At 40.3% G+C, this 19,185-nt stretch overlaps 1 protein-coding gene across 1 annotated transcript; it reads right to left on the reverse strand.

Moving 5' to 3' along the window:
- Nucleotides 1–119: 119 nt before the first annotated feature.
- Nucleotides 120–17,491, reverse strand: LOC127631385 (protein phosphatase 1A-like). The gene is made up of 6 exons (XM_052109491.1): nt 16,887–17,491; nt 15,197–15,768; nt 7,201–7,318; nt 6,934–7,047; nt 6,600–6,663; nt 120–6,366 (listed from the first exon to the last, which is right to left on the reverse strand). The coding sequence occupies exons 1-5, from the start codon at nt 17,290–17,292 to the stop codon at nt 6,650–6,652; spliced, it is 1,224 nt and encodes a 407-aa protein (XP_051965451.1). The 5' UTR covers nt 17,293–17,491; the 3' UTR covers nt 120–6,366; nt 6,600–6,649.
- Nucleotides 17,492–19,185: the final 1,694 nt, after the last annotated feature.

Below are 19,185 nucleotides of genomic sequence, written 5' to 3' on the forward strand. Positions count from 1 at the left end.
TTGTTGATTAGCATGTAGATAAATCAGTGTGCTTCACGTTTTGACCACCAAGTGCCACTGATGTCCATTCTAGAGAATCACAAATTACAAAGAAACAACTTTTAGGCTTTTCATCCTGGCACTTCGGATCTCATAACAACAAACACTTACAAACTGGCATAGAGAGATAAAGAGAAAATGCTCTGAAACAAAATAAACCTCTTCAATCACATCTTTATTGGTGCATTTGAGTCATAAAAATCATAATTAAAAAAAAAAAAAATAATAATATTATATCCTCTATTACAACCTGTTTTTGTTGCTAGTTTATATATATAAAAACTAGCAACAAAAACAGGTTGTAATAGAGGAGGCAAAGGCATCTATACAGATGTAAGATAGAGAACTAAATATCAATCAACATAGACAAGCATTGTATAGTTACACATCTGTGCAAATAATAAAAATCTTGTTGAACGATGCTAAACCATTTTTAACCCTGTTAACTGTGAAACAATCCAGAAGCACAATGTTCTGTAAAAGGATTATTAGATATTAATTTTTAAAAGTTTTAGTTTGTAAAGTAAATCAATTGAAAGAGTTCCACAAGAAGCAGGGCCGGCCCAAGCCTTTATGGGGCCCTAAGCAGAATTTGATTTGGGGGGGCCCCTCGGTGCCGCCAATATGATTGAATATTGTCAATGCTTGATTATTCGCACACTATAAATCTAACACACCCCTTATCAATTTTATTAGTTGTAGCTGTGTTGCTTACAACATACCAATGTCTGCCTGGCATGATTTCACCCTTCTATGGTTTTAAATGTAACAGTAGCACACCTATATTTACCCAATCCTGTTGATCCTCCGTTACCAGTTTTGTGTACTTCCTAGAGAACAATTAGCAGCAGAAGCTGAAGACGGTATCATTTCTTTTTGAATAAGTGAGCCAGCTCCACTTACATTTTTTCCCCATTAATTAACTTTCTGTTGGTGTAGTGGAAGCTTCGGCCATCAGGTTTTTCAGGGAATGTGAAGTTTTCCTTTATAGGGAGTGGCCCTCTGCTTACCAGATCAGTCCTTTCTGAGTCAGACAGGATAGATGACCACATCACTGCACTACGTGTGTGTGTGTGTATGTGGGTATGTATGAAGGTGAGTGTATGTACGTATATGTATAACTATTTATATTGTATTCTTTTTTGTTTTTTGTTAATTACCTATGTCTTGCTGCTGTTTTTGGTATTGTTTGTATTGTTGTACACTGGAAGCTTCTGTCACCAAGACAAATTTCTTGAATGTGTAAGCATACTTGGCAATAAAACTGATTCTATTCTATTCTATCAGTGGATGCACGTATTGGGAAGTGCTCCTCGCCTGCAGTGGATGGACCTGATGAAAGATGAAAATAATAATAATAAAAGCTAGCCATGTTAGATGTCATATTAGAAGGTAATGCAACTGTCTGTCAAAACAAAGGCATGGTTTATCCATATAAATATAATGATCTGGGATTGTTGAAAAATCATCATCAGCTGTAGCACAGGCACTTGGGGCAGGTGGCATTGGTTGTGCCCCACGTCCAAAATATTTCAACAGTGCTCCTAGGGAAGTTTCATAAGAGTACATATTTGACAGAATATTTGACAAAATATGTTATTTTCTCAACACAAATTATTAAACACAACAGCAAGCCATCTGTACACCTAAACAACAACTCTTAATCTATAACTAGCTAATTGAGGCATAATGATATTGGAATATAATAGCAAAGACCCCAAAATGGTAGACTAATGTAAATAATGTTAAGTTGTTATCAGTAAAAAGTTTATGGAACAGAAGCTTATTTTTATTACAAAAATAAATACCCAGGAAAGTTATTTTTACACAGAAGACAAAAATTTTTATCTAAAACTAGCTAAGTAATATGTTGTAGGCTACTAATAATATATTAAGATGTCAAGGCTATTTACAGATGATTAATCAAACTTTCCTAAAAAAAGAAGATATGCAACATAGGCTATGTTAACTAACAAGCCAGCTAATGTTAGCTCGTAACATAGCCAGCTACTTAATACCTTTATCGTGCTGTTTTTTCTCTTCCTCTGTTTTCTTCTTTTTCCTTTTCTTTGCACCAGAGGATGTCCTTTTTTGTGACATTGCTGTTTTGCTGTCTGAATGTGCTTGCATCCTGCAGCCCGTTAACATAATATTGCATTTAATATTGCGTTTTTGTATAATTACCATTGTCCATTGACAGTATAATCACAAAAAAAAAAAAAAAAAAAAGATGTGCTCTTGGGGGCCCCCTGGTGGCCACCGGGGCCCTAAGCAGCCGCTTAGTTCGCTTATGCCTTGGGCCGGCTCTGACAAGAAGTACAGAATCTTTAAAGGTGCACTCAGTATTTTTTAACCTGTTGATATGCACCCCCTTTTTGAGCACAAACCATGAAAATGACTTAAATGGTTGTATTTACTGGACCCTTTGGAGTATGGACACAGTTGTAGTATCTTTTGAAAGAAGACACTTTGGGCTTTATTACACAAGTGTCAGAATTAATATATGTTGTTATATTTTTCAAGTTAGAGAAGATGAAGTTTATAGTATTGGAAATATTTTGTGCTGATCATGTTTTTATAATCTAAAAAACAAAAATAAAAGTATCAAGACAACCCATAAATACAAAGATCTCAAAGCCACAAGTCTAAAGAAGTTACGTTTCAAATTTGAAGATGATCTAACAAAAAATGAGGTTCTTGCAAGCTTTTTTCTCTGAAAATCGCTGCCGGTATACAGAGTAAAATTCAAAAGACACAAAGTCTGACCACACTTCTCGGCTATTATGAATAAAACTATACTGCATTTTTAAAAACAGACTTTGGAGACAGGCTCATTTTGTTTACGGGATTCTAATATATAAGATAATATACAGTTTTGATGAATGTGGCTCAGATTGCATACGCTGATGAAGAACGACGACGAAGGGTAATTCTTTCAGGTGAGATCTCATGTAAACAATGGAGAATATATCAATATTTCTCAGCTTTATCACTTTTATGGACAAAAAGTGCTATTGGATGTTTTTCAGTGAACGCTTGTCATGGACAATTGACCCAAGTATGGCGATCGCGTTTTCATAAAGGTGAAGTCCCGTTTTGATGCTGCATGATTAATTTGTACTCCTGGCACAAATAACTAAATTGCTGTTTCTGGAGCATTGCTATCGTGAAACAGATCGAATAATGATATCAATGATGAACCCTTAGACCTTTGACAAGATGTATAATTTGTTAACATTCATTACATTTATAGACGGTAAATTATATATTAAACGTAAGCAGAGTGACGTCACCACCGCATGTGGGGAAATGCATATAAACAGGTTAATGCATGACGTCATGGACTTACTGATACCTAGTGACGTGGATGTGGCATCATTTGTAGAAATTCACTATTCACAGTTCCCTGTCAAAAAGCTACACTTTGATGCTGCACTGATTTAGCGCTTTGGGAACAACTTAAGGTGTGACCAGCTGTGAATATGTGTGCAACACGTCAATGAAATTGACCAGAATTTTTTAGCTTCTGCTGATGACATCATTGGATGCACCTGTAGAAGGGCTATAAATAGATGCGTGACAGGTGCATCGTCAGATCTTTTGTCTTCAGATCATTCTGTGTGTGTTGGGCTGATCTGTTGAAGGACCTGAGTGCGGGCACCACGGTCGACGAAGAGGCTTTCTCTGAGCTTCATCGAGGATCTGTCTCTCCGCACGACCAAGCAGACGGCCCGTGCCTTTGGCCGGTCTATGTTGGCTTTAGTCAGCATGGAGAGACACTTATGGCTCAACCTGTCGGGCATCAGAGACAAGGACAAGGACAAAGTTTTCCTTCTTGATGCCCCGGTTTCGCCTTCTGGCTTATTTGGTGATGAATGTATGTATCTATGAATGTAGTTATCACCAAGTTCCAGGAGGTGAAAAGTCACGAGGAACCCTTCGGGCAATTCCTTCCTCGCTGCACTCAGGGGGAGGGGCCGTCGGCCACCCAGCCCCACCCCGGTACTTCTAGAAGGCAGGCTCAGAAACAAAGCCTGGCGAGTCGTGCTCCCCCTCGTAGAGACTGCTGGTCACACCTAAAGTTGTTCCCAAAGCGCTAAATCAGAGCAGCATCTCATTCCGCTTTTATCAGCATCTCATTCCACTTTTATCAGCATCTCATTCCACTTTTATCAGGGAACAGGGGTTACAGTTAAGTAACCCGAGACATTAGCCTTGATTAATTTAATAACGTGTAAAAATCTTCCATAATAAGGGGGTTACTGAGATTATGTGAGTTGTATTGGCTGGTAATGTGACCATAACATGGCATAATGGCAGCCCCCATGAGGGGACCCTCTACATGTAGAATAAAATAGCTTTTATAAGGTTAATGATATAATTGGACGATTCATATTTTATACACGTTTCAAAGTTGCTATTTGTTTCTAAGCACTCATTTTATTCCTCATTTAAAAAGTTTTACTTCTACAGAAATGAATAGTAATATAGAAACATACAGCTCTTGAAAAAAATTAAGAGACCACTGGATTTGCTGTTTACAGGTATGTGATTGAGTAAAATGAAAATGTGTTGTTTTATTCTTTAAAGTACTGACAACATTTCTCCCAAATTCCAAATAAAAATATCCATCCACACCTTGAATGACATGGCTGTGTGGCATGGAGCATTGTGCTGCTGGTGTCACGATTCACTGTTGTTTGCTTTGTGTTTCTTCCCTGTCATCTGTTCCTTCCGGACTATACTTCCCATAATTCCCTGCCCTCATCACTGCCAGCTGTCCTCGATTGCCCTCACCTGTGTTTCATTAACTCATTATCCCTTGTGTATAAAATGCCCTGATTTCTGTACAGTCTTTGCAAGTTGTTATGTTTATGCGTGTGATTCTCTAGTTTATGGTTAGTTCTTTTTTGTTTACGTTTTGACCATCCTAGTTTTTGGTGGTTTCAGTATTTTGATTGATTCTTTTATCATTAAAAACTTGCTGCACATAGATCCAGCTCTCGTGATGTCCTTTCAGACATTACAGCTGGAAAGACCAATCCTCAGTGTTTGGGAACATTGTCAGAGCAGAAGGAAGCAAGTTTTCTTCCAGGATAACCTTGTACGTGGCTTGTTTCATCCGTCCTTCACAAAGACGAATCTGCCCGATTCCAGCCTTGCTGAAGCACCCCCAGATCATCGTTGATCCTCCAGACCTGAACCCCATTAAAAACCTCTGGAATGTGATCAAGAGGAAGATGGATGGCCACAAGCCATCAAACAAAGAGCTTGAATTTTTGCACCAGGAGTGGCATAAAGTCACCCAACAGCAATGTGAAAGACTGGTAGAGAGCATGCCAACATGCATTAAAGCTGTGATTGAAAATCAGGGTTATTCCACCAAATATTGATTTCTGAAATCTTAAGTTTAAACATTAATATTGTGTTGTTTTTAAATGAATATGATCTTGTTTTCTTTGCATCATTTGAGGTCTGAAAACACAAAACTGCAACTTTTTGGTTATGTTGACCAGTTGTAATTTTCTGCATATAAATGTTCTAAATAACAATGTTTATTTGGAATTTGAAAGAAATGTTGTCAATACTTTATAGAATAAAACTAAAAATTTCATTTTACTCAAACTCATGCCTACAAATAGTAAGAGAAACTGATAATTTTGCAGTAGTACTTAATTTTTTCCAGAGCTGTATGTATGGAATCATGACCATTCATGTGAGATGAAGAGTTCAGTCATATCAGTAGCCTTATAAAATATATTTTATTCTACATGGGGCAGGGGCACCTCATAGGGGCAGCCATGTAAGCATCACATGACCAGCTGAATACTAGTCACTTAATCTCAGTAACTGCCCTGTTATTGGATACTTTCATTCATGGATTGAACTAATACTGTCTTACTGTGCATAGTGCATTTCTACAATGGCATTGGTAAATGAAAACTACTGTATTTTAATGATGCAGCTTCCAGGCACCAAGTGTCACTGTAAGCCAATTTAAGTCACTTCAACGTACTTAAAAAAATGACTGAGTGCACCTTTAAGGAGTAAATGTTTTTTTAGCAGTGCAACTTTAACTATGGCTATGTAGAATGCTTTGCATTCGTGAAAGTCTTTGATCATTTCACCTCTACATCCTGTTCCTGTTTACAATAAACAACATTGATTAAAAAAAAGGAACAGTTTGGATAAACAGTTTGACATCTGTAAACCAGGTGGCACAGGAATGTCCTCCTCTAACTGATTATTATGTCTACAGAGATGCAAGGCTTGATTCCATTTCCAGGGAAACCGCCACTAGTTGAAATCATCAAAGCCACCACCTTCCTAATATAAAAAGATATATGAGAATTAAAATCTAAATATAACTATAGAAATACTTGTATTGATGTTCTGAAAGATGCAGATTTGCCTTTTATCTAATAAATTACTATTTCATGACTTTGACACCAAATAACTGCATGTGATTGTCAAATAAAATTGTGTGGAATGAATCATTTACATTTTAATTCAAGACAGTTTCAACATGTGCAATTAAACGTCAAAGTTTCAGCACATACCATTGGCTCAAGAGATCAAAAGGCTGCTGCATATTTTTGATATGCGGCAATTATGCAATCTTTCCTGTAATAGAAATAAAAGAGTCAGAAATGCACAACTGGTTTGTTTACAGAAAATGTTTTTGCAACAGATACATTTTCAATGTTTTGTGGGCTGAATGATCAACAAAAAGGTACGCATCTGTCCTCTTACTTTTTTCTTTCTTTCCCTCCTTAATTCATATATTAAATAATACTTCATTATCTTTATATCTACCCAAAATAGGCACCAAAAATTGTTCAGACAATGTAAAGGGCAAATAAATAGGTACTTTTCCCTTCCTGTCCCACTCACTTGCATGAAATGCCGCCCCTGGTGGAAGACCTGGAATGTTCTCAGACGCCAGGAATTTCATCACGTAGAGCAGGTCAAGTTCCTGATCTTTAGCTCTGATTATGTGAATGATCTCTGGGTAACGTGATAGGAAAAGATAAGATTATTTAAAAAAATTATTGATATTTTGGAGACTTTTTATCACACGTGTTTGGGAGGACTTGCATCTAATCAGGCATCTTTATCAGACTCTGCAACATTTTATACTGAGTAAACTGGTCCGTTTACCTTCCACTTTTTGCTCAATGATTTTCTCCAGCTCTGCCTCATGTTGCTGTGCCTCTGGTGTAACCTTGGGGGCGCCATCAAAGCAGATGATGATGACACTGATGTTGTCTAAACTTCCCTGCAAGAGGTGAGACAAATTAGCACTTTATAATAAATTCAGGGCAGTGGAAGATGATTTTTGTTGGGGGTGCTGTAGTGGGAGATGCATTTTTGCGTGAACAACATGTGACCAGATGACCATGACACCCCCCACCAACCCCACCCCCCAATAAACTGTCAATTACTAAATTAAATACAGTATGAAGAATTTACATGATTCACTGGCATTTTACCAGAATGTCAATTTGCAATTACCCTAACCTTTTTAGGGCATTTTATAGAACATGAAAACACTGTAATCTTTATTGTTGTGTGTGTTCCCGGAAAAATACTGATATGCTTGTTTTGGACGGGATTAAAATCAGTGAGAACTCTAGGAATCATTACATTGCCCCACATAAAATGAATCCCGTCCATATATTGGTTTATGACATCACATGGCTCGTTGATTCAGGGTTGCGATTTTACTGATGGTTTGTCTGCTATTTGATTACCTTGACCTGTGCTATTATCATCTCTCCCTCCCTGGTTTTTGGCTTCAAGCACATGAGTAAACTTTTCTTATGGGCTGACAGACAGCATCAAATCTGGGAGGGGGTGATAATTATGGGGGAAATTTCAGCACAGCGGGAAAAAAATCACAGTTGTCTGATTGGTCCGACCAGCACTGGATCTGTCTGAGGGTGGGTGCTTCCTGTTTCATTTTCTGCTTGTAAGTGGGCAGAAGCAGAACGGAAGAGTGGTCTGATCTGCATATAAATGTTTTCCATCTGAAAGCACTAAATATTAAATGAAACAAATGACAATAAAATAAAAAGTAATCTCTTCAGTAATCAAATATACTTTTTAAATGTAACTGTATTCTAATTACCAATTATTTAAATTGTAAATATAGTGGAATACAGTTACTTTTATTTTGTATTTTAAATATGTAATCCCACTACATGTATTCTCATACTCCCCAACACTGCTCGTGGCCCATCTACTTTGAAAACAAAAAGCTTGAATATGTGGGCCCCACAGCTTATACAAGGCCCCCTCTATAGGCCCCTGTGACTATGAAGGCCCTCAGTCCTCATATAGAACCCTTTTGCCTTCCTGTTTCTAATTACATTTTTGAGCCACTCTTTAACATTATAACGGCGCTTGTAACATATTTGATACATTACTTTTCTTTAATTAAAACTTAGCTGAAAAACGTAGCTGTGTACTAGATGTTTAATGCCTCCTGGTGAAAGTTTCCATGCTCTTCTGGAAGTAGAAGACCTAGTAATATATTTTCCAAAATGGCTACCATCGCATTGTGATTCTATCGTCTTTTTTATGTGAAATCTTTCCTGATTTTGATAAAGTAAAATGAACAATAACGATTATATTTTTACTGATATTTCAAAATGAGTATTTACTGAATTGAAGCAACATGTGCTCACTTAATTCATTATTTTCTAGACAAATCGTGTTGAAAATGTATCAAATATGTTTGATGTGTGTAGCAAAACTCCGAAACATTTGGCATTTACATTTACATTTATTCATTTGGCAGATGCTTTTATCCAAAGCGACTTACAAAAGAGGAAAACATAAGCGAATCATCTTATGGAGACATTTGTACGAAAAGTGCCATATTACAAAGTTTCACTATCATCGAAATAGCATTCAAATCAGATTTAAGTGCAACAATTTTTTTTGTGACTGGTTAAGTGCTCTTGGAAAAGATGTGTTTTTAGCCGTTTTTTGAAGATAGAGAGTGAGTTAGCTTCATGGATGGTGTTGGGAAGGTCATTCCACCAACGTGGTGTGATGAAACTGAAAGTCCGGGAAAGTGTTTTGGTGCCTCTTTGTGTTGGTACAACAATGCGACGTTCCTTAGCCGACCGCAGGCTTCTGGCAGGAGTGTAGATCTGCATAAATGATTTTAGGTATGCTGGAGCAGACCCTGTGACTGTTTTGTATGCCAGCATCAGAGCCTTGAATTTAATATGTGCATCAACCGGCAGCCATTGGAGAGAGACAAAGAGAGGTGTAACATGTGCTCTCTTTGGTTCATTAAAGACCAGATGTGGTGCTGCATTCTGGATCATTTGGAGAGCTCTAATTGCACATGCAGGAAGGCCTGCAATGAGAGTGTTACAGTAGTCCAGTCTAGTTATGACAAGTGACTGAACAAGCAGTTGTGTGGCATGTTCAGAGAGGAAAGGTCTTATTTTCATGATATTGTAGAAAATTGTAAATTATTTCTGAAAAGCCAAGGGTTTCCTCTAAAAATAAACAAACTATCTAATATTTATTGCTATAACTGCATGTTTGCCCTATATTACAAAAATTGTATTATTTTATTTTGTGTTGTACAAAGTACTGATTTAACTAGATCCATAAAGTTTGTCGAGACAAAATATAATGTTGGTTTGACAAAACCTTGTCTTAAAATTTTAAATTGTTTTAAATAGGGTATAGGGATGATCACTTCTGAATGAAGTTTGAAAAGATATGGCAGTGCAAGCCAGAACTGCCTGAACTCTTTGCAGAGTTTCACCAAACCCATGCAATGATGCTGTAAGAGCCTATTTTGTAAAATCTTTTATATTTAAAGGTGCTATATGTAATACATTTACTGTACTAAAGCATAAAACTATCATAATATGTTATCAGAGATTTAGGAAACATGCTAAGTTGACATACTGGCTGCTCCGAAAACAATGCAACAGCCAGTATATTCTACATTGAAATGTCCATTCTGGGCCAGAATTTCTGTTGCGTTCTGGACTGTGTGATCCCGCCCACTGCCCATTTCCCAATAGTATTTCGACAAGATTTGAAACAAATTAGCGGGGACAATTGGCCCCCGGGCCCTTGCTAGTCATAATCCGCCCCTGAGTAGCTGGCATGTAACCCTGGATCTCCCTAAACCTGAATCTCACCCTTAATCCCCATCTCTCTCTCTCTCTCTCTCTCTCTCTCTCTCTCTCTCTCTCTCTCTCTCCTCTCTGCCTGTCTTTCTTGTAATCATTCTATTTAAAGAGCAATATCTGAACAGGTCAAGCTGTTTCTATTTCATGCACTGTAATCTTCCTCACCTCAACATGCGGCTGGGAAATATCGCATTATATATTACATTACCCCAGAGCCGGTAATCATTTTTAATAGCAGTACTTTCACAAACTAGTTTACTATTTACTAGCAGATTGTAAACATGTCTGGCAATTGATCAATATCAGATAACTAAATCAATGTCAGCCTTGAGTCATTAACTCTGACCTGCATTAGTCACAGACTAATGACTAGTGGCATAAAATAATGTCGTATTGCTGCCATGATACTGATAATGTGACAGCATGGTACAGTGCAGAACAGTGGCCTGGCACTCAGCATCAGGGACCATTTACTGCTTAGACTTGCAAAGCCGGTCTTTTGGCTATTGGTACAAAGTCTGGTGCACTTGTAGACATGTCTGATGAAATGTTTTTATGTGATGTTTAGAGGTAGGTAAACCTTAAATCATGATGATAGACACAATAATGGTAGACCAGCACTGTTCCCTCCAAGCTGCACACGTGTGCACTTCTGATGTTGTTACAGAAAAAAACATTATGCAGATTTCTAACTCAAGTGTGTTGGAAAAGCTTGAGATTTTCTTGAATCAGAGCTAAATGCATGCTCAGTGTTTCAACTGGAGGTCATGTGAATATACAGTAAAAGAAATTCCAGTATGGAGCTGAAGTTAGTAGTGAAATCGTATGTGTAAACAAGGTGGAAATACAAATTATTGAGTCGTGAACACACATATTACAGCATTTATCATGGGGTGCAAACACTATTGGTGAATATGTAAGTGTGGCTGTGCGCCCGAGTGGTTAATTGTAATTCGTGGGGTGTGTCTCAATCAGCTCCCTAGGTCAGTAGTCAGGGCACTGATCAGGAAGTCGGCCATTTCTAAGGAGGTCTCAGTCGCAAAATTGTTCAGGTGCGCTCCCTAAGAATTCCCAGAGTGCCTTATAAAAACCAGGGAGCATGCTCACTAGGGCTGAAACGTTTAGCCGATGTTATGTTGACAATAAATATTTTTCAAAACAAATTGTTGTCGAATAGTCGTTTGATGTAATTTAACGTAACATGAGATCATATGAAATTCTAATGGTGACGGGCGAGAGCAGCACTACAGCTCGCGCCTGACTGAAGAGAGGAAGAATTTCACAGCTCACTGTCCAGATGCACTCTAAACTTTTCCAAACTGCTTCAGCTAATGTAGATCGCAAAGTATGAGGGAATTATACAAAAATACACTTTAGCAAACTGTTGAGCATCTTTAAAGGAAACACCCCGCCATTACATCTTAAATGCAGTTATATTTAGTGAGTTATTGCTTTATTAAAGTTAAAATAATAAGGAAGCAAGTCATGTAAATAATTAAAAACTCTGAAACTGGTATTTCTCTGTGCTGTCGGCATCTCTTCTATGAGTTGCACGCAGTGTCCCAATCTAAGGGGGAGAGATTGAAACTGCACCCGGCTGATACACACTATAACTGGTACGCTCATCCCTCGAGTGTGAACACTTGCGGCAGCTAGATTATAACGTGATGGCTCTCAACTTATTGAATCATAATATATGTGTCACTGTGCATTTCTTATCGTGAAGAAAATTGGCAATACATGGCTTTATTAAGAAGAGAGTTGGTTTTTTCTGTGAGTTAAAGCTGGATTGAAGTGAACAGAAAAGTGAAAATGCATTTTTGATTTGTTTTTGTTTTGGCTTGTTTTCCAATATAATATAATTATCCAAAACTCCTTTAAAACCACTTATATTTACTTTAGCAGCTATACTGCAGAAGAAAAAATTGTTAAATGAGAATGTTAAATATAATATTAAAAATACAAATATTTTAAAATACCTAAAAATCTTTAAATAAATATGCATTCACAAGAATTTTTGCAATACATTTTTTACTGAATTAAACTTAATTAAAAGTATTTCTTTCTTCCCTTTAATTCAGTGAATGTCATTGAAGTATTTTTAAAAAAATATTTTTTTCCTCTTAATTGTTAGTAAGCACGTTTAATACCTTTTAAGCTGGGTCACAAGCTGAATAGTCGGTTAAGAGCTAATGATTAATCGTTGCAATATATTTACATTTGGCAGCCACTTTTATCCAAAGCGACTTACAGTGCATTTATTACAGGGACAATCCCCCCGGAGCAACCTGGAGTTAAGTGCCTTTCTCAAGGACACAATGGTTGTGGCTGTGGGGATCGAACCATTGTGTCCTTGAGAAAGACGCTTAACTCCAGGTTGCTCCGGGGGGATTGAACCTTCTGATTAACAGTTATGTGCCACCACCACTCTACCAATAATCGCCTGAATAGTCAAATAATCATTCTAATAATCGTTTGATTAGTCGATTATCAAAATAATCATTAGTTGCAGCCCCATTGCTCACTATGTTCCCTAACTGAAAGCATCGTCATGTCTTCTGAAGTCTTTCAAGTCTTTAGAAGATGAGCACAAGTGTAAAACTATGATGTGTCAAAGCCTTATTTTCTCTTTAAAATAGAAGTTGTTTGTAATGTCTTTCATCCATAATGACCATAAAAGGGAAACAATCTTTTAAATATTAGAGTTGCTAGAAGTTTTAATAATTAATCATTTTCCTAGGAAGGGGGTATTGATGCTGACTACCACCCCTGGAGTCATGAGATCGAATCCAGGGTGTGCTGAGTGTCTCCAGTAATCAACCAAATAGGACCGGTTGCTAGGGAGGGTAAAGTGACATGGGGTAACCTCCTCGTGGTCACTATATTGTGGTTCGCTCTAGGTGGGGTGCGTGGTGAGTTGTGCGTGGATACCGCGGGGAATAGTGTGAAGCCTCCACATGCGCTATAACGTGCTCAACAAGCCACATGATAAGATGCACGGATTAACGGTCTCAGACGCGGAGGCTACTGAGCTTCATCCTCCATCACCCAGATTGAGGCAGGTCACTATGCCACCATGAGGACTTAGAGTGCATTGGGAATTGGGCATTCCATATTGGGGAGAAAAAGGGGAGAAAAAAATAATACATTTACTAGGGCTGTGGATTTAACATGTGAATTCAGTGCGATTAATTTTATAATCTTAAAAAAAAAATTTACCGTTGCATAAACGCAATTAATCATGACCCCAGACCTTAATTAGGAAGATTCCTAAGAAATTCAAGCTTGAAGTACCACCTGTTTTCTCCAAGGGGCAGAAAGCAAAACTTCAGCTGAATAGGCAAAACACAGCTTCAGCAGACAGCACTATATGAAGTAGGAGGGCGTTCATAAAAAAAAGTGTCACTCGGCTTGTGTTCGTGCCATTCTAAATTAAAGTGTAAGAGCAGTGTAGATGTGTTTAGAGATGTCTCTTTACATTTAATTATGTGGCTAAAACATTACATATTTTAGCCAGGTGGAGGAAAAAGACAATTTTTGTGTGAAATATGAGCCAGTTGGTAACGTGAAGTGAGTCAGCCACTCAGTGTTTATATTCAACAGCACTTCCGTGATCACTCGTATTATTACCACACTACTAAAGCTAGAAAATAGCTTTAAATGGCTTTAAACTAACAATTTCAGCATTATGGCTCATCACAGCTGAGAGACACAACAGACTGATTCATTAAACAAACTCAAGGCACTTGAAGGGCATGCAAGGGATAAAGGCGGCCGGGACGTCGGTTCAAGAGAGAGAGAATTACAGGCAGCTGTTCTGTATTTTTATGTTTGTGTGTTTTTGGTTCAGTTTATTATTAAAACTATTATTTATGTCGTCAAGCTGGTTTCCTCCTTTCCCCTGAATCTCTTTACACTGGTGCCAAAACCCAGGAAGGAGAAGGGATGCCCGTCGCGGAGTCCTCGACGGGGGACAGAGTTACCCGACCACCCGGACGCGGAGAATGGCCGCCGTCTGCGAGGGGAGGAGGGAAGCGACTCACCAACCGTCTGGAGCGGAGGAGTGTCCCCACGAGTCACCAGCAGATGGGATGCAAGGCACGCCCCCAGAGGAGGGGGGTGGGTGTACCTCATGCCAGGGGCTCCCAGGCCCGAGGCAATGCCGGGAGGTGTGTAGAGCGGATGAGGGCGGGGCCGTAAAAACGCACACATGGTCCCCAATAAGCCTGAGTGGGGCACATGAGGGATACAGACGGCCGGTGACGACAGTTCGAGAGAGAGAGAAAATGACATGCAGCTAAAAAAGTATTGTGAAGCTGAAAGAGATTCAGGGGAAAGGAGGAGGCGAGAACCGGCTTGACGATATAAATAATAGTTTTAATAATAAACTGAACGAAAAACACACAAACATAAACACAAAGAGCAGCTGCCTGTAATGCTCTCTCCCTCGAAATGTCATCCTGGCCGCCTTTATCCCTTGCGCCCCCCCATCAGGCTGATTGGGGACCGGGCGTGCGTTGTTCCAGCCTGGCCCCGCCCTCCTCCGCTTTACATTAACCTACCAGGGTGAAAACTAAGTGTACATGAAGTGATAATATGCTGTTTACTTATTTGTTTGAAACAGAAAGTTTGGGTGGGACATCTCAAAGGACTTGGCCCATATTTTTAAATTGCCAAAAGGCTTTAGTTATGTCACAGCCATGATGAAACATGTTTTTCTTACTTTCAGGTGGTACAGGTAGTAGTGGGAGGGTTAGAAGTTATCAGTTAGCAGTGTGCTAGTACTTATAGTACTGGTAACCTGTAAAAATGACTTTGTTTCCCAGCAGAATGTTTAAAAACCTACCTACCCTGACGACCGGTAATTGCGTAGTCTGGTTAAGTTTATAATTTTGGGAAGTGCTACCAATTTTGTATGCAATATGCAACAGATGGTCAGTCTGAGACTGATACACTATCTACTGTTAAAACCATCTGCTGATACCAACCTTGTATATGCAGAGATCAATGACCTGTGCACAGATGTCCCTCAGATCATCACAGACCTGAAGGCGGTTGCGCACAAACGCACACAGCTCCTCATTACCGATGGCGTCCCAGACACCATCACACGCCACTACCAAGAACTCATCTTCGGGAGTCCGCTCTAGCTCATATACCTCTGGTTCAGGTGACACCAACTGTTCGGTCTGAGCCCTCCATTCCACTTCCTTAAAGTCGAAGTCACCAAGAGCCCGTGACACGGCCAGAGAGCCATTAATGCGCTGCAGGGTGACGGATCCGCCAGCATTCTGGATGCGCTCTTTCTCACGTGGGTTGAAGGGTTTGTGGTCCTCCGTATAGAAGACCACCTGGCCATTCCGGCAGAGGAAGGTCCGTGAATCGCCGCAGTTGATGAAGTAGATGTTCCGTGGAGAGATCATAACAGCAGCTGCCGTTGAACCGCTGCGGTCCCAGCTCTCATTGCGGGCTAGGGTGTGCATGTGTCGGTCAATGCCAAGGAATCCATCTCTGATGCCTTCTTTGACATGTTCTACATCCTCATCCACCGTTACACCACCTGGTTATACAATCATACAGTATAATTTTAGGGTCAAGGACTGGAACTTCTTAAAAGCTTTTCTATCTGTCTCCTGACCTGACTTTTCAACCTACTTGAGTAAAGCTTGTTACAGGCTGACAGTTAAGCTTGTAGGCTTGTTTCTCTGACCATAATTAAGATTTGTTACATATTTTTTGGCATGCAGCTAATGCATTAATGACAACCAATATATCGGCCAAGCCTATTAATTGGCCAACATTTCACATTTTGAGATTATCTGCATCAGTGCATGGAAATTATCCTTGCCGCAATGCATTTAAAGGGATATTCCACCCAGTATCAAATATTTTCCCATTTTAGTTGTTAACAATTTTAATAAAAACAGGTTTTTATTAAATTATCTAGTTAGCGGTGCATGCTAAGGCAAGCATCACAATTAAGATTGCTTATACTAGCATGACAAACTGTTAGCTGGGATGGTCCTGTATTTTGTCCTAAATGAAAATGTCCTGTTCAGGGTTGCCCTTTGTCCTGTATTTAAGCAGCAAAATGCTTGAGGGGGACCCCTGTTGCCCAGTCGGATGACAAAATGGACTGTATTGAAGAAATCGTGTCCCGTTTTGAAGCAACAAAAGGGGTAACCCCCTCACATATAGAAATTCATCAGCCAAAATTCTTGATCAAGCATATTCCATTGAGATGATGAAATTTTGTTATTCAAAGGTCAATGTGACTGCCCCTTAACTGATCCAGCACCGTTTGTGCAAAAGACATGAATGATCCCTCAAATCACAAGATTTGTTGAGGAGAGATGTGCTAGTACTTTTATGAGCGATCAGATTATGATTTTATACAATGATCAATAAAACAGGCAAAATATTCCTTAGATTCAAGGGGTAAACCGAGTCATATCTAAGGACCAGAGCATAAAGACCAGACTTGGGGGTGGGGTATTTTGATTTGGGCCAGAAAGCAACCACCTATCCCAGCAACCACAGCAACTAAACATTTTAGCTACCATCTAATAGCACCTTATAGGAACCACCAACATCTTCTTGGCAGGGATAATGATTTGGCTTTTCTACAAAAAGCTTGACTTACATGACTACAAAATAAATTGTGTAAACTGTGAGTACCTGTGTCAAGAATAAAATCCAACAGGTTTCCAGAGCAATACTGAGCCACTGTCCTCCCCGCATGTCCATCATACACCGCGAAATAGCTCCAGTCTGGAAACCCATCAGCCATCTCTGGCATGCAGGTGTGGGCATCCTCCATCTGGGCACGCCAGCCCTGCATACTGGCCATGGCATAGTTAATTCCCCATTTTGAGCCCCCCTCTTCCGTGTCCTTCTCCAAAACTGGCCTGTGTAGGTAGGGGCTGGGAATGTCCTCTTCATTCTCAAAGTCATCATCATCATCAGTTTCTGGGTGCCTTCGCCCACCCTTAAAGAAAAACGTAACCATCTTCTCAGTTTCCCTCACCAGCTGCCTCAAGAAAGAGGGCACCTCCATGGTGCTGGCCCGCCTGGCTGTTCTCATGGCCACCCGAATTCTCTGCTTGAGACTCCTGCTAGTATTCCTCCTTAAACTCCTCTTCCTGGTCTTCCGGAGGTAATTCAGTGCCACACTTTATAAAGGAGGGGCAATGGCTGTACAAATTGTTTTTCAATGCTTACAATTAGTTTGGTCACTCTTTGTATGCTAAAGACATTTTAATTTATACAGTAGTTCACTTTAATCTGTTGGTCCCCATGAAATCCATGTTTTGAAGTCTTATGAATTCTGTTCTTCACTTTTACCAAGCACTGTCCTATCTTTAGCCAAGTTCTGATTGGCCAATCTATTTATGTCCACTCTCCGTCAGACATGAACACTACTCTGTGTTCTGTCTCTCCCTCCCTCTGTTTGATGCCGTCATCTAATCCCTACTTTGTAATGTGCCTGGATTAGTTCACGGCTACACATGCACCTGATGAACACAGTGTTTCATAATGAGCATCCAGAGCATGGATGCATATTCTTTATTACATATAAAAGCCAGGGACATGCAAACAGGATAGAATTGATTGGGACATACAGTAATGATACTGAATCTTAGTTGGATGTTTCCAATTTGTGGAAAATTGGGTGCACATCCTATATACACTGTATCTATGTACTGTATGTGTATGCAATTTTAAATGCTGTGCCAAGTTAAAAAAAGCTTCAACTTAAAAAAAAAAGTGCATCTTGCGTCTATTTTTATTTATTTATTTACTTTTTGTGCAAAAACACATTTTGTTTGAATGGTTGCAAAGTTGTTTTACATATGTTTTAAATACACTTGCCATCAATGTAACCAGGTAAGGAGATGCTAAGCTGATATTCAGGACAACAAACAAGAAGTTAATATTGTTACGAATGAGGCAGCGAGGAGAGAGGATCTAAATGCAGGTTTCTTTATTTAGCAAAATCAAAACAAACACAAAGGAAAAACCCTCGATGGGGAAACAAACATAAACTAAGAACTCGGGCAGGGAAACACAGATCAGGCTTGACAACATTCAACGAACGACAAGGAGTGAACAAGCGGCTTCCAGACGCTCCTCAGAGAAAAAAAATAAATGAAAAAAAAATCGTCCAAGGAGTGGGGGGGGGGGCAAACAGACAGACCAGAGGAGCACAAGGGGCAAACAGACAGACCAAGGGAGTACAAGGGGAAAACAGGCAGTCCAAGGGGCACAAAGGGCAGACAGGCAGTCCAAGGAGGCACAGGGGGCAGACAGGCAGTCCAAGGAGGCACAGGGGGCAGACAGGCAGTCCAAGGAGGCACAGGGGGCAGACAGGCAGTCCAAGGAGGCACAAAGGGTAAGGACAGATTCAGGTGGTCTGGGAGCTGGCCACCTTGCAAGAATAGGTTCAGGAGGCCTGAGAGCTGGCCACAGGGCAAGGACAGGTTTGGGGAACCTGGGAGGAGGCCACAGGACGGGAACAGGGTCAGGTGGTCTGGGAGCTGGCCACCGGGCAAGAACAGGGTCAGGAGGCCCGGGAGCTGGCCACAGGGCAAGGACAGGTTCAGGAGGCCTGGAAGGCGGCCACAGGGCAAGGACAGGTTCAGGAGGCCGAACCGTGGGAGGTGCAGCCGTTGCAGGCGGAGGCGTGGAAGTAGGTGCCATAGGAGGCTCTAGAGGCGGAGACCAGGAAGGCTCTGGAAGCGGAGCCGACGGAGGTGGCACCGTAGGATGCTCCAGAAGCGAAGCCCTGGAAGGCTCGAGAGGCTTGAGAGGCGGAGCCCTGGAAGGCTCGAGAGGCTTGAGAGGCGGAGCCCTGGAAGGCTCGAGAGGCTTGAGAGGCGGAGCCCTGGGAGGCTCGAGGGGCGGAGCCAAGGGAGGCTCAGGGGGCGGAGCCAAGGGAGGCTCAGGGGGCGGAGGCTCGAGAGGCGGAGCCGCAGGA

This window comes from Xyrauchen texanus, chromosome 38 (assembly GCF_025860055.1).
Source record: "Xyrauchen texanus isolate HMW12.3.18 chromosome 38, RBS_HiC_50CHRs, whole genome shotgun sequence".
Classification (NCBI taxonomy): domain Eukaryota; kingdom Metazoa; phylum Chordata; class Actinopteri; order Cypriniformes; family Catostomidae; genus Xyrauchen; species Xyrauchen texanus.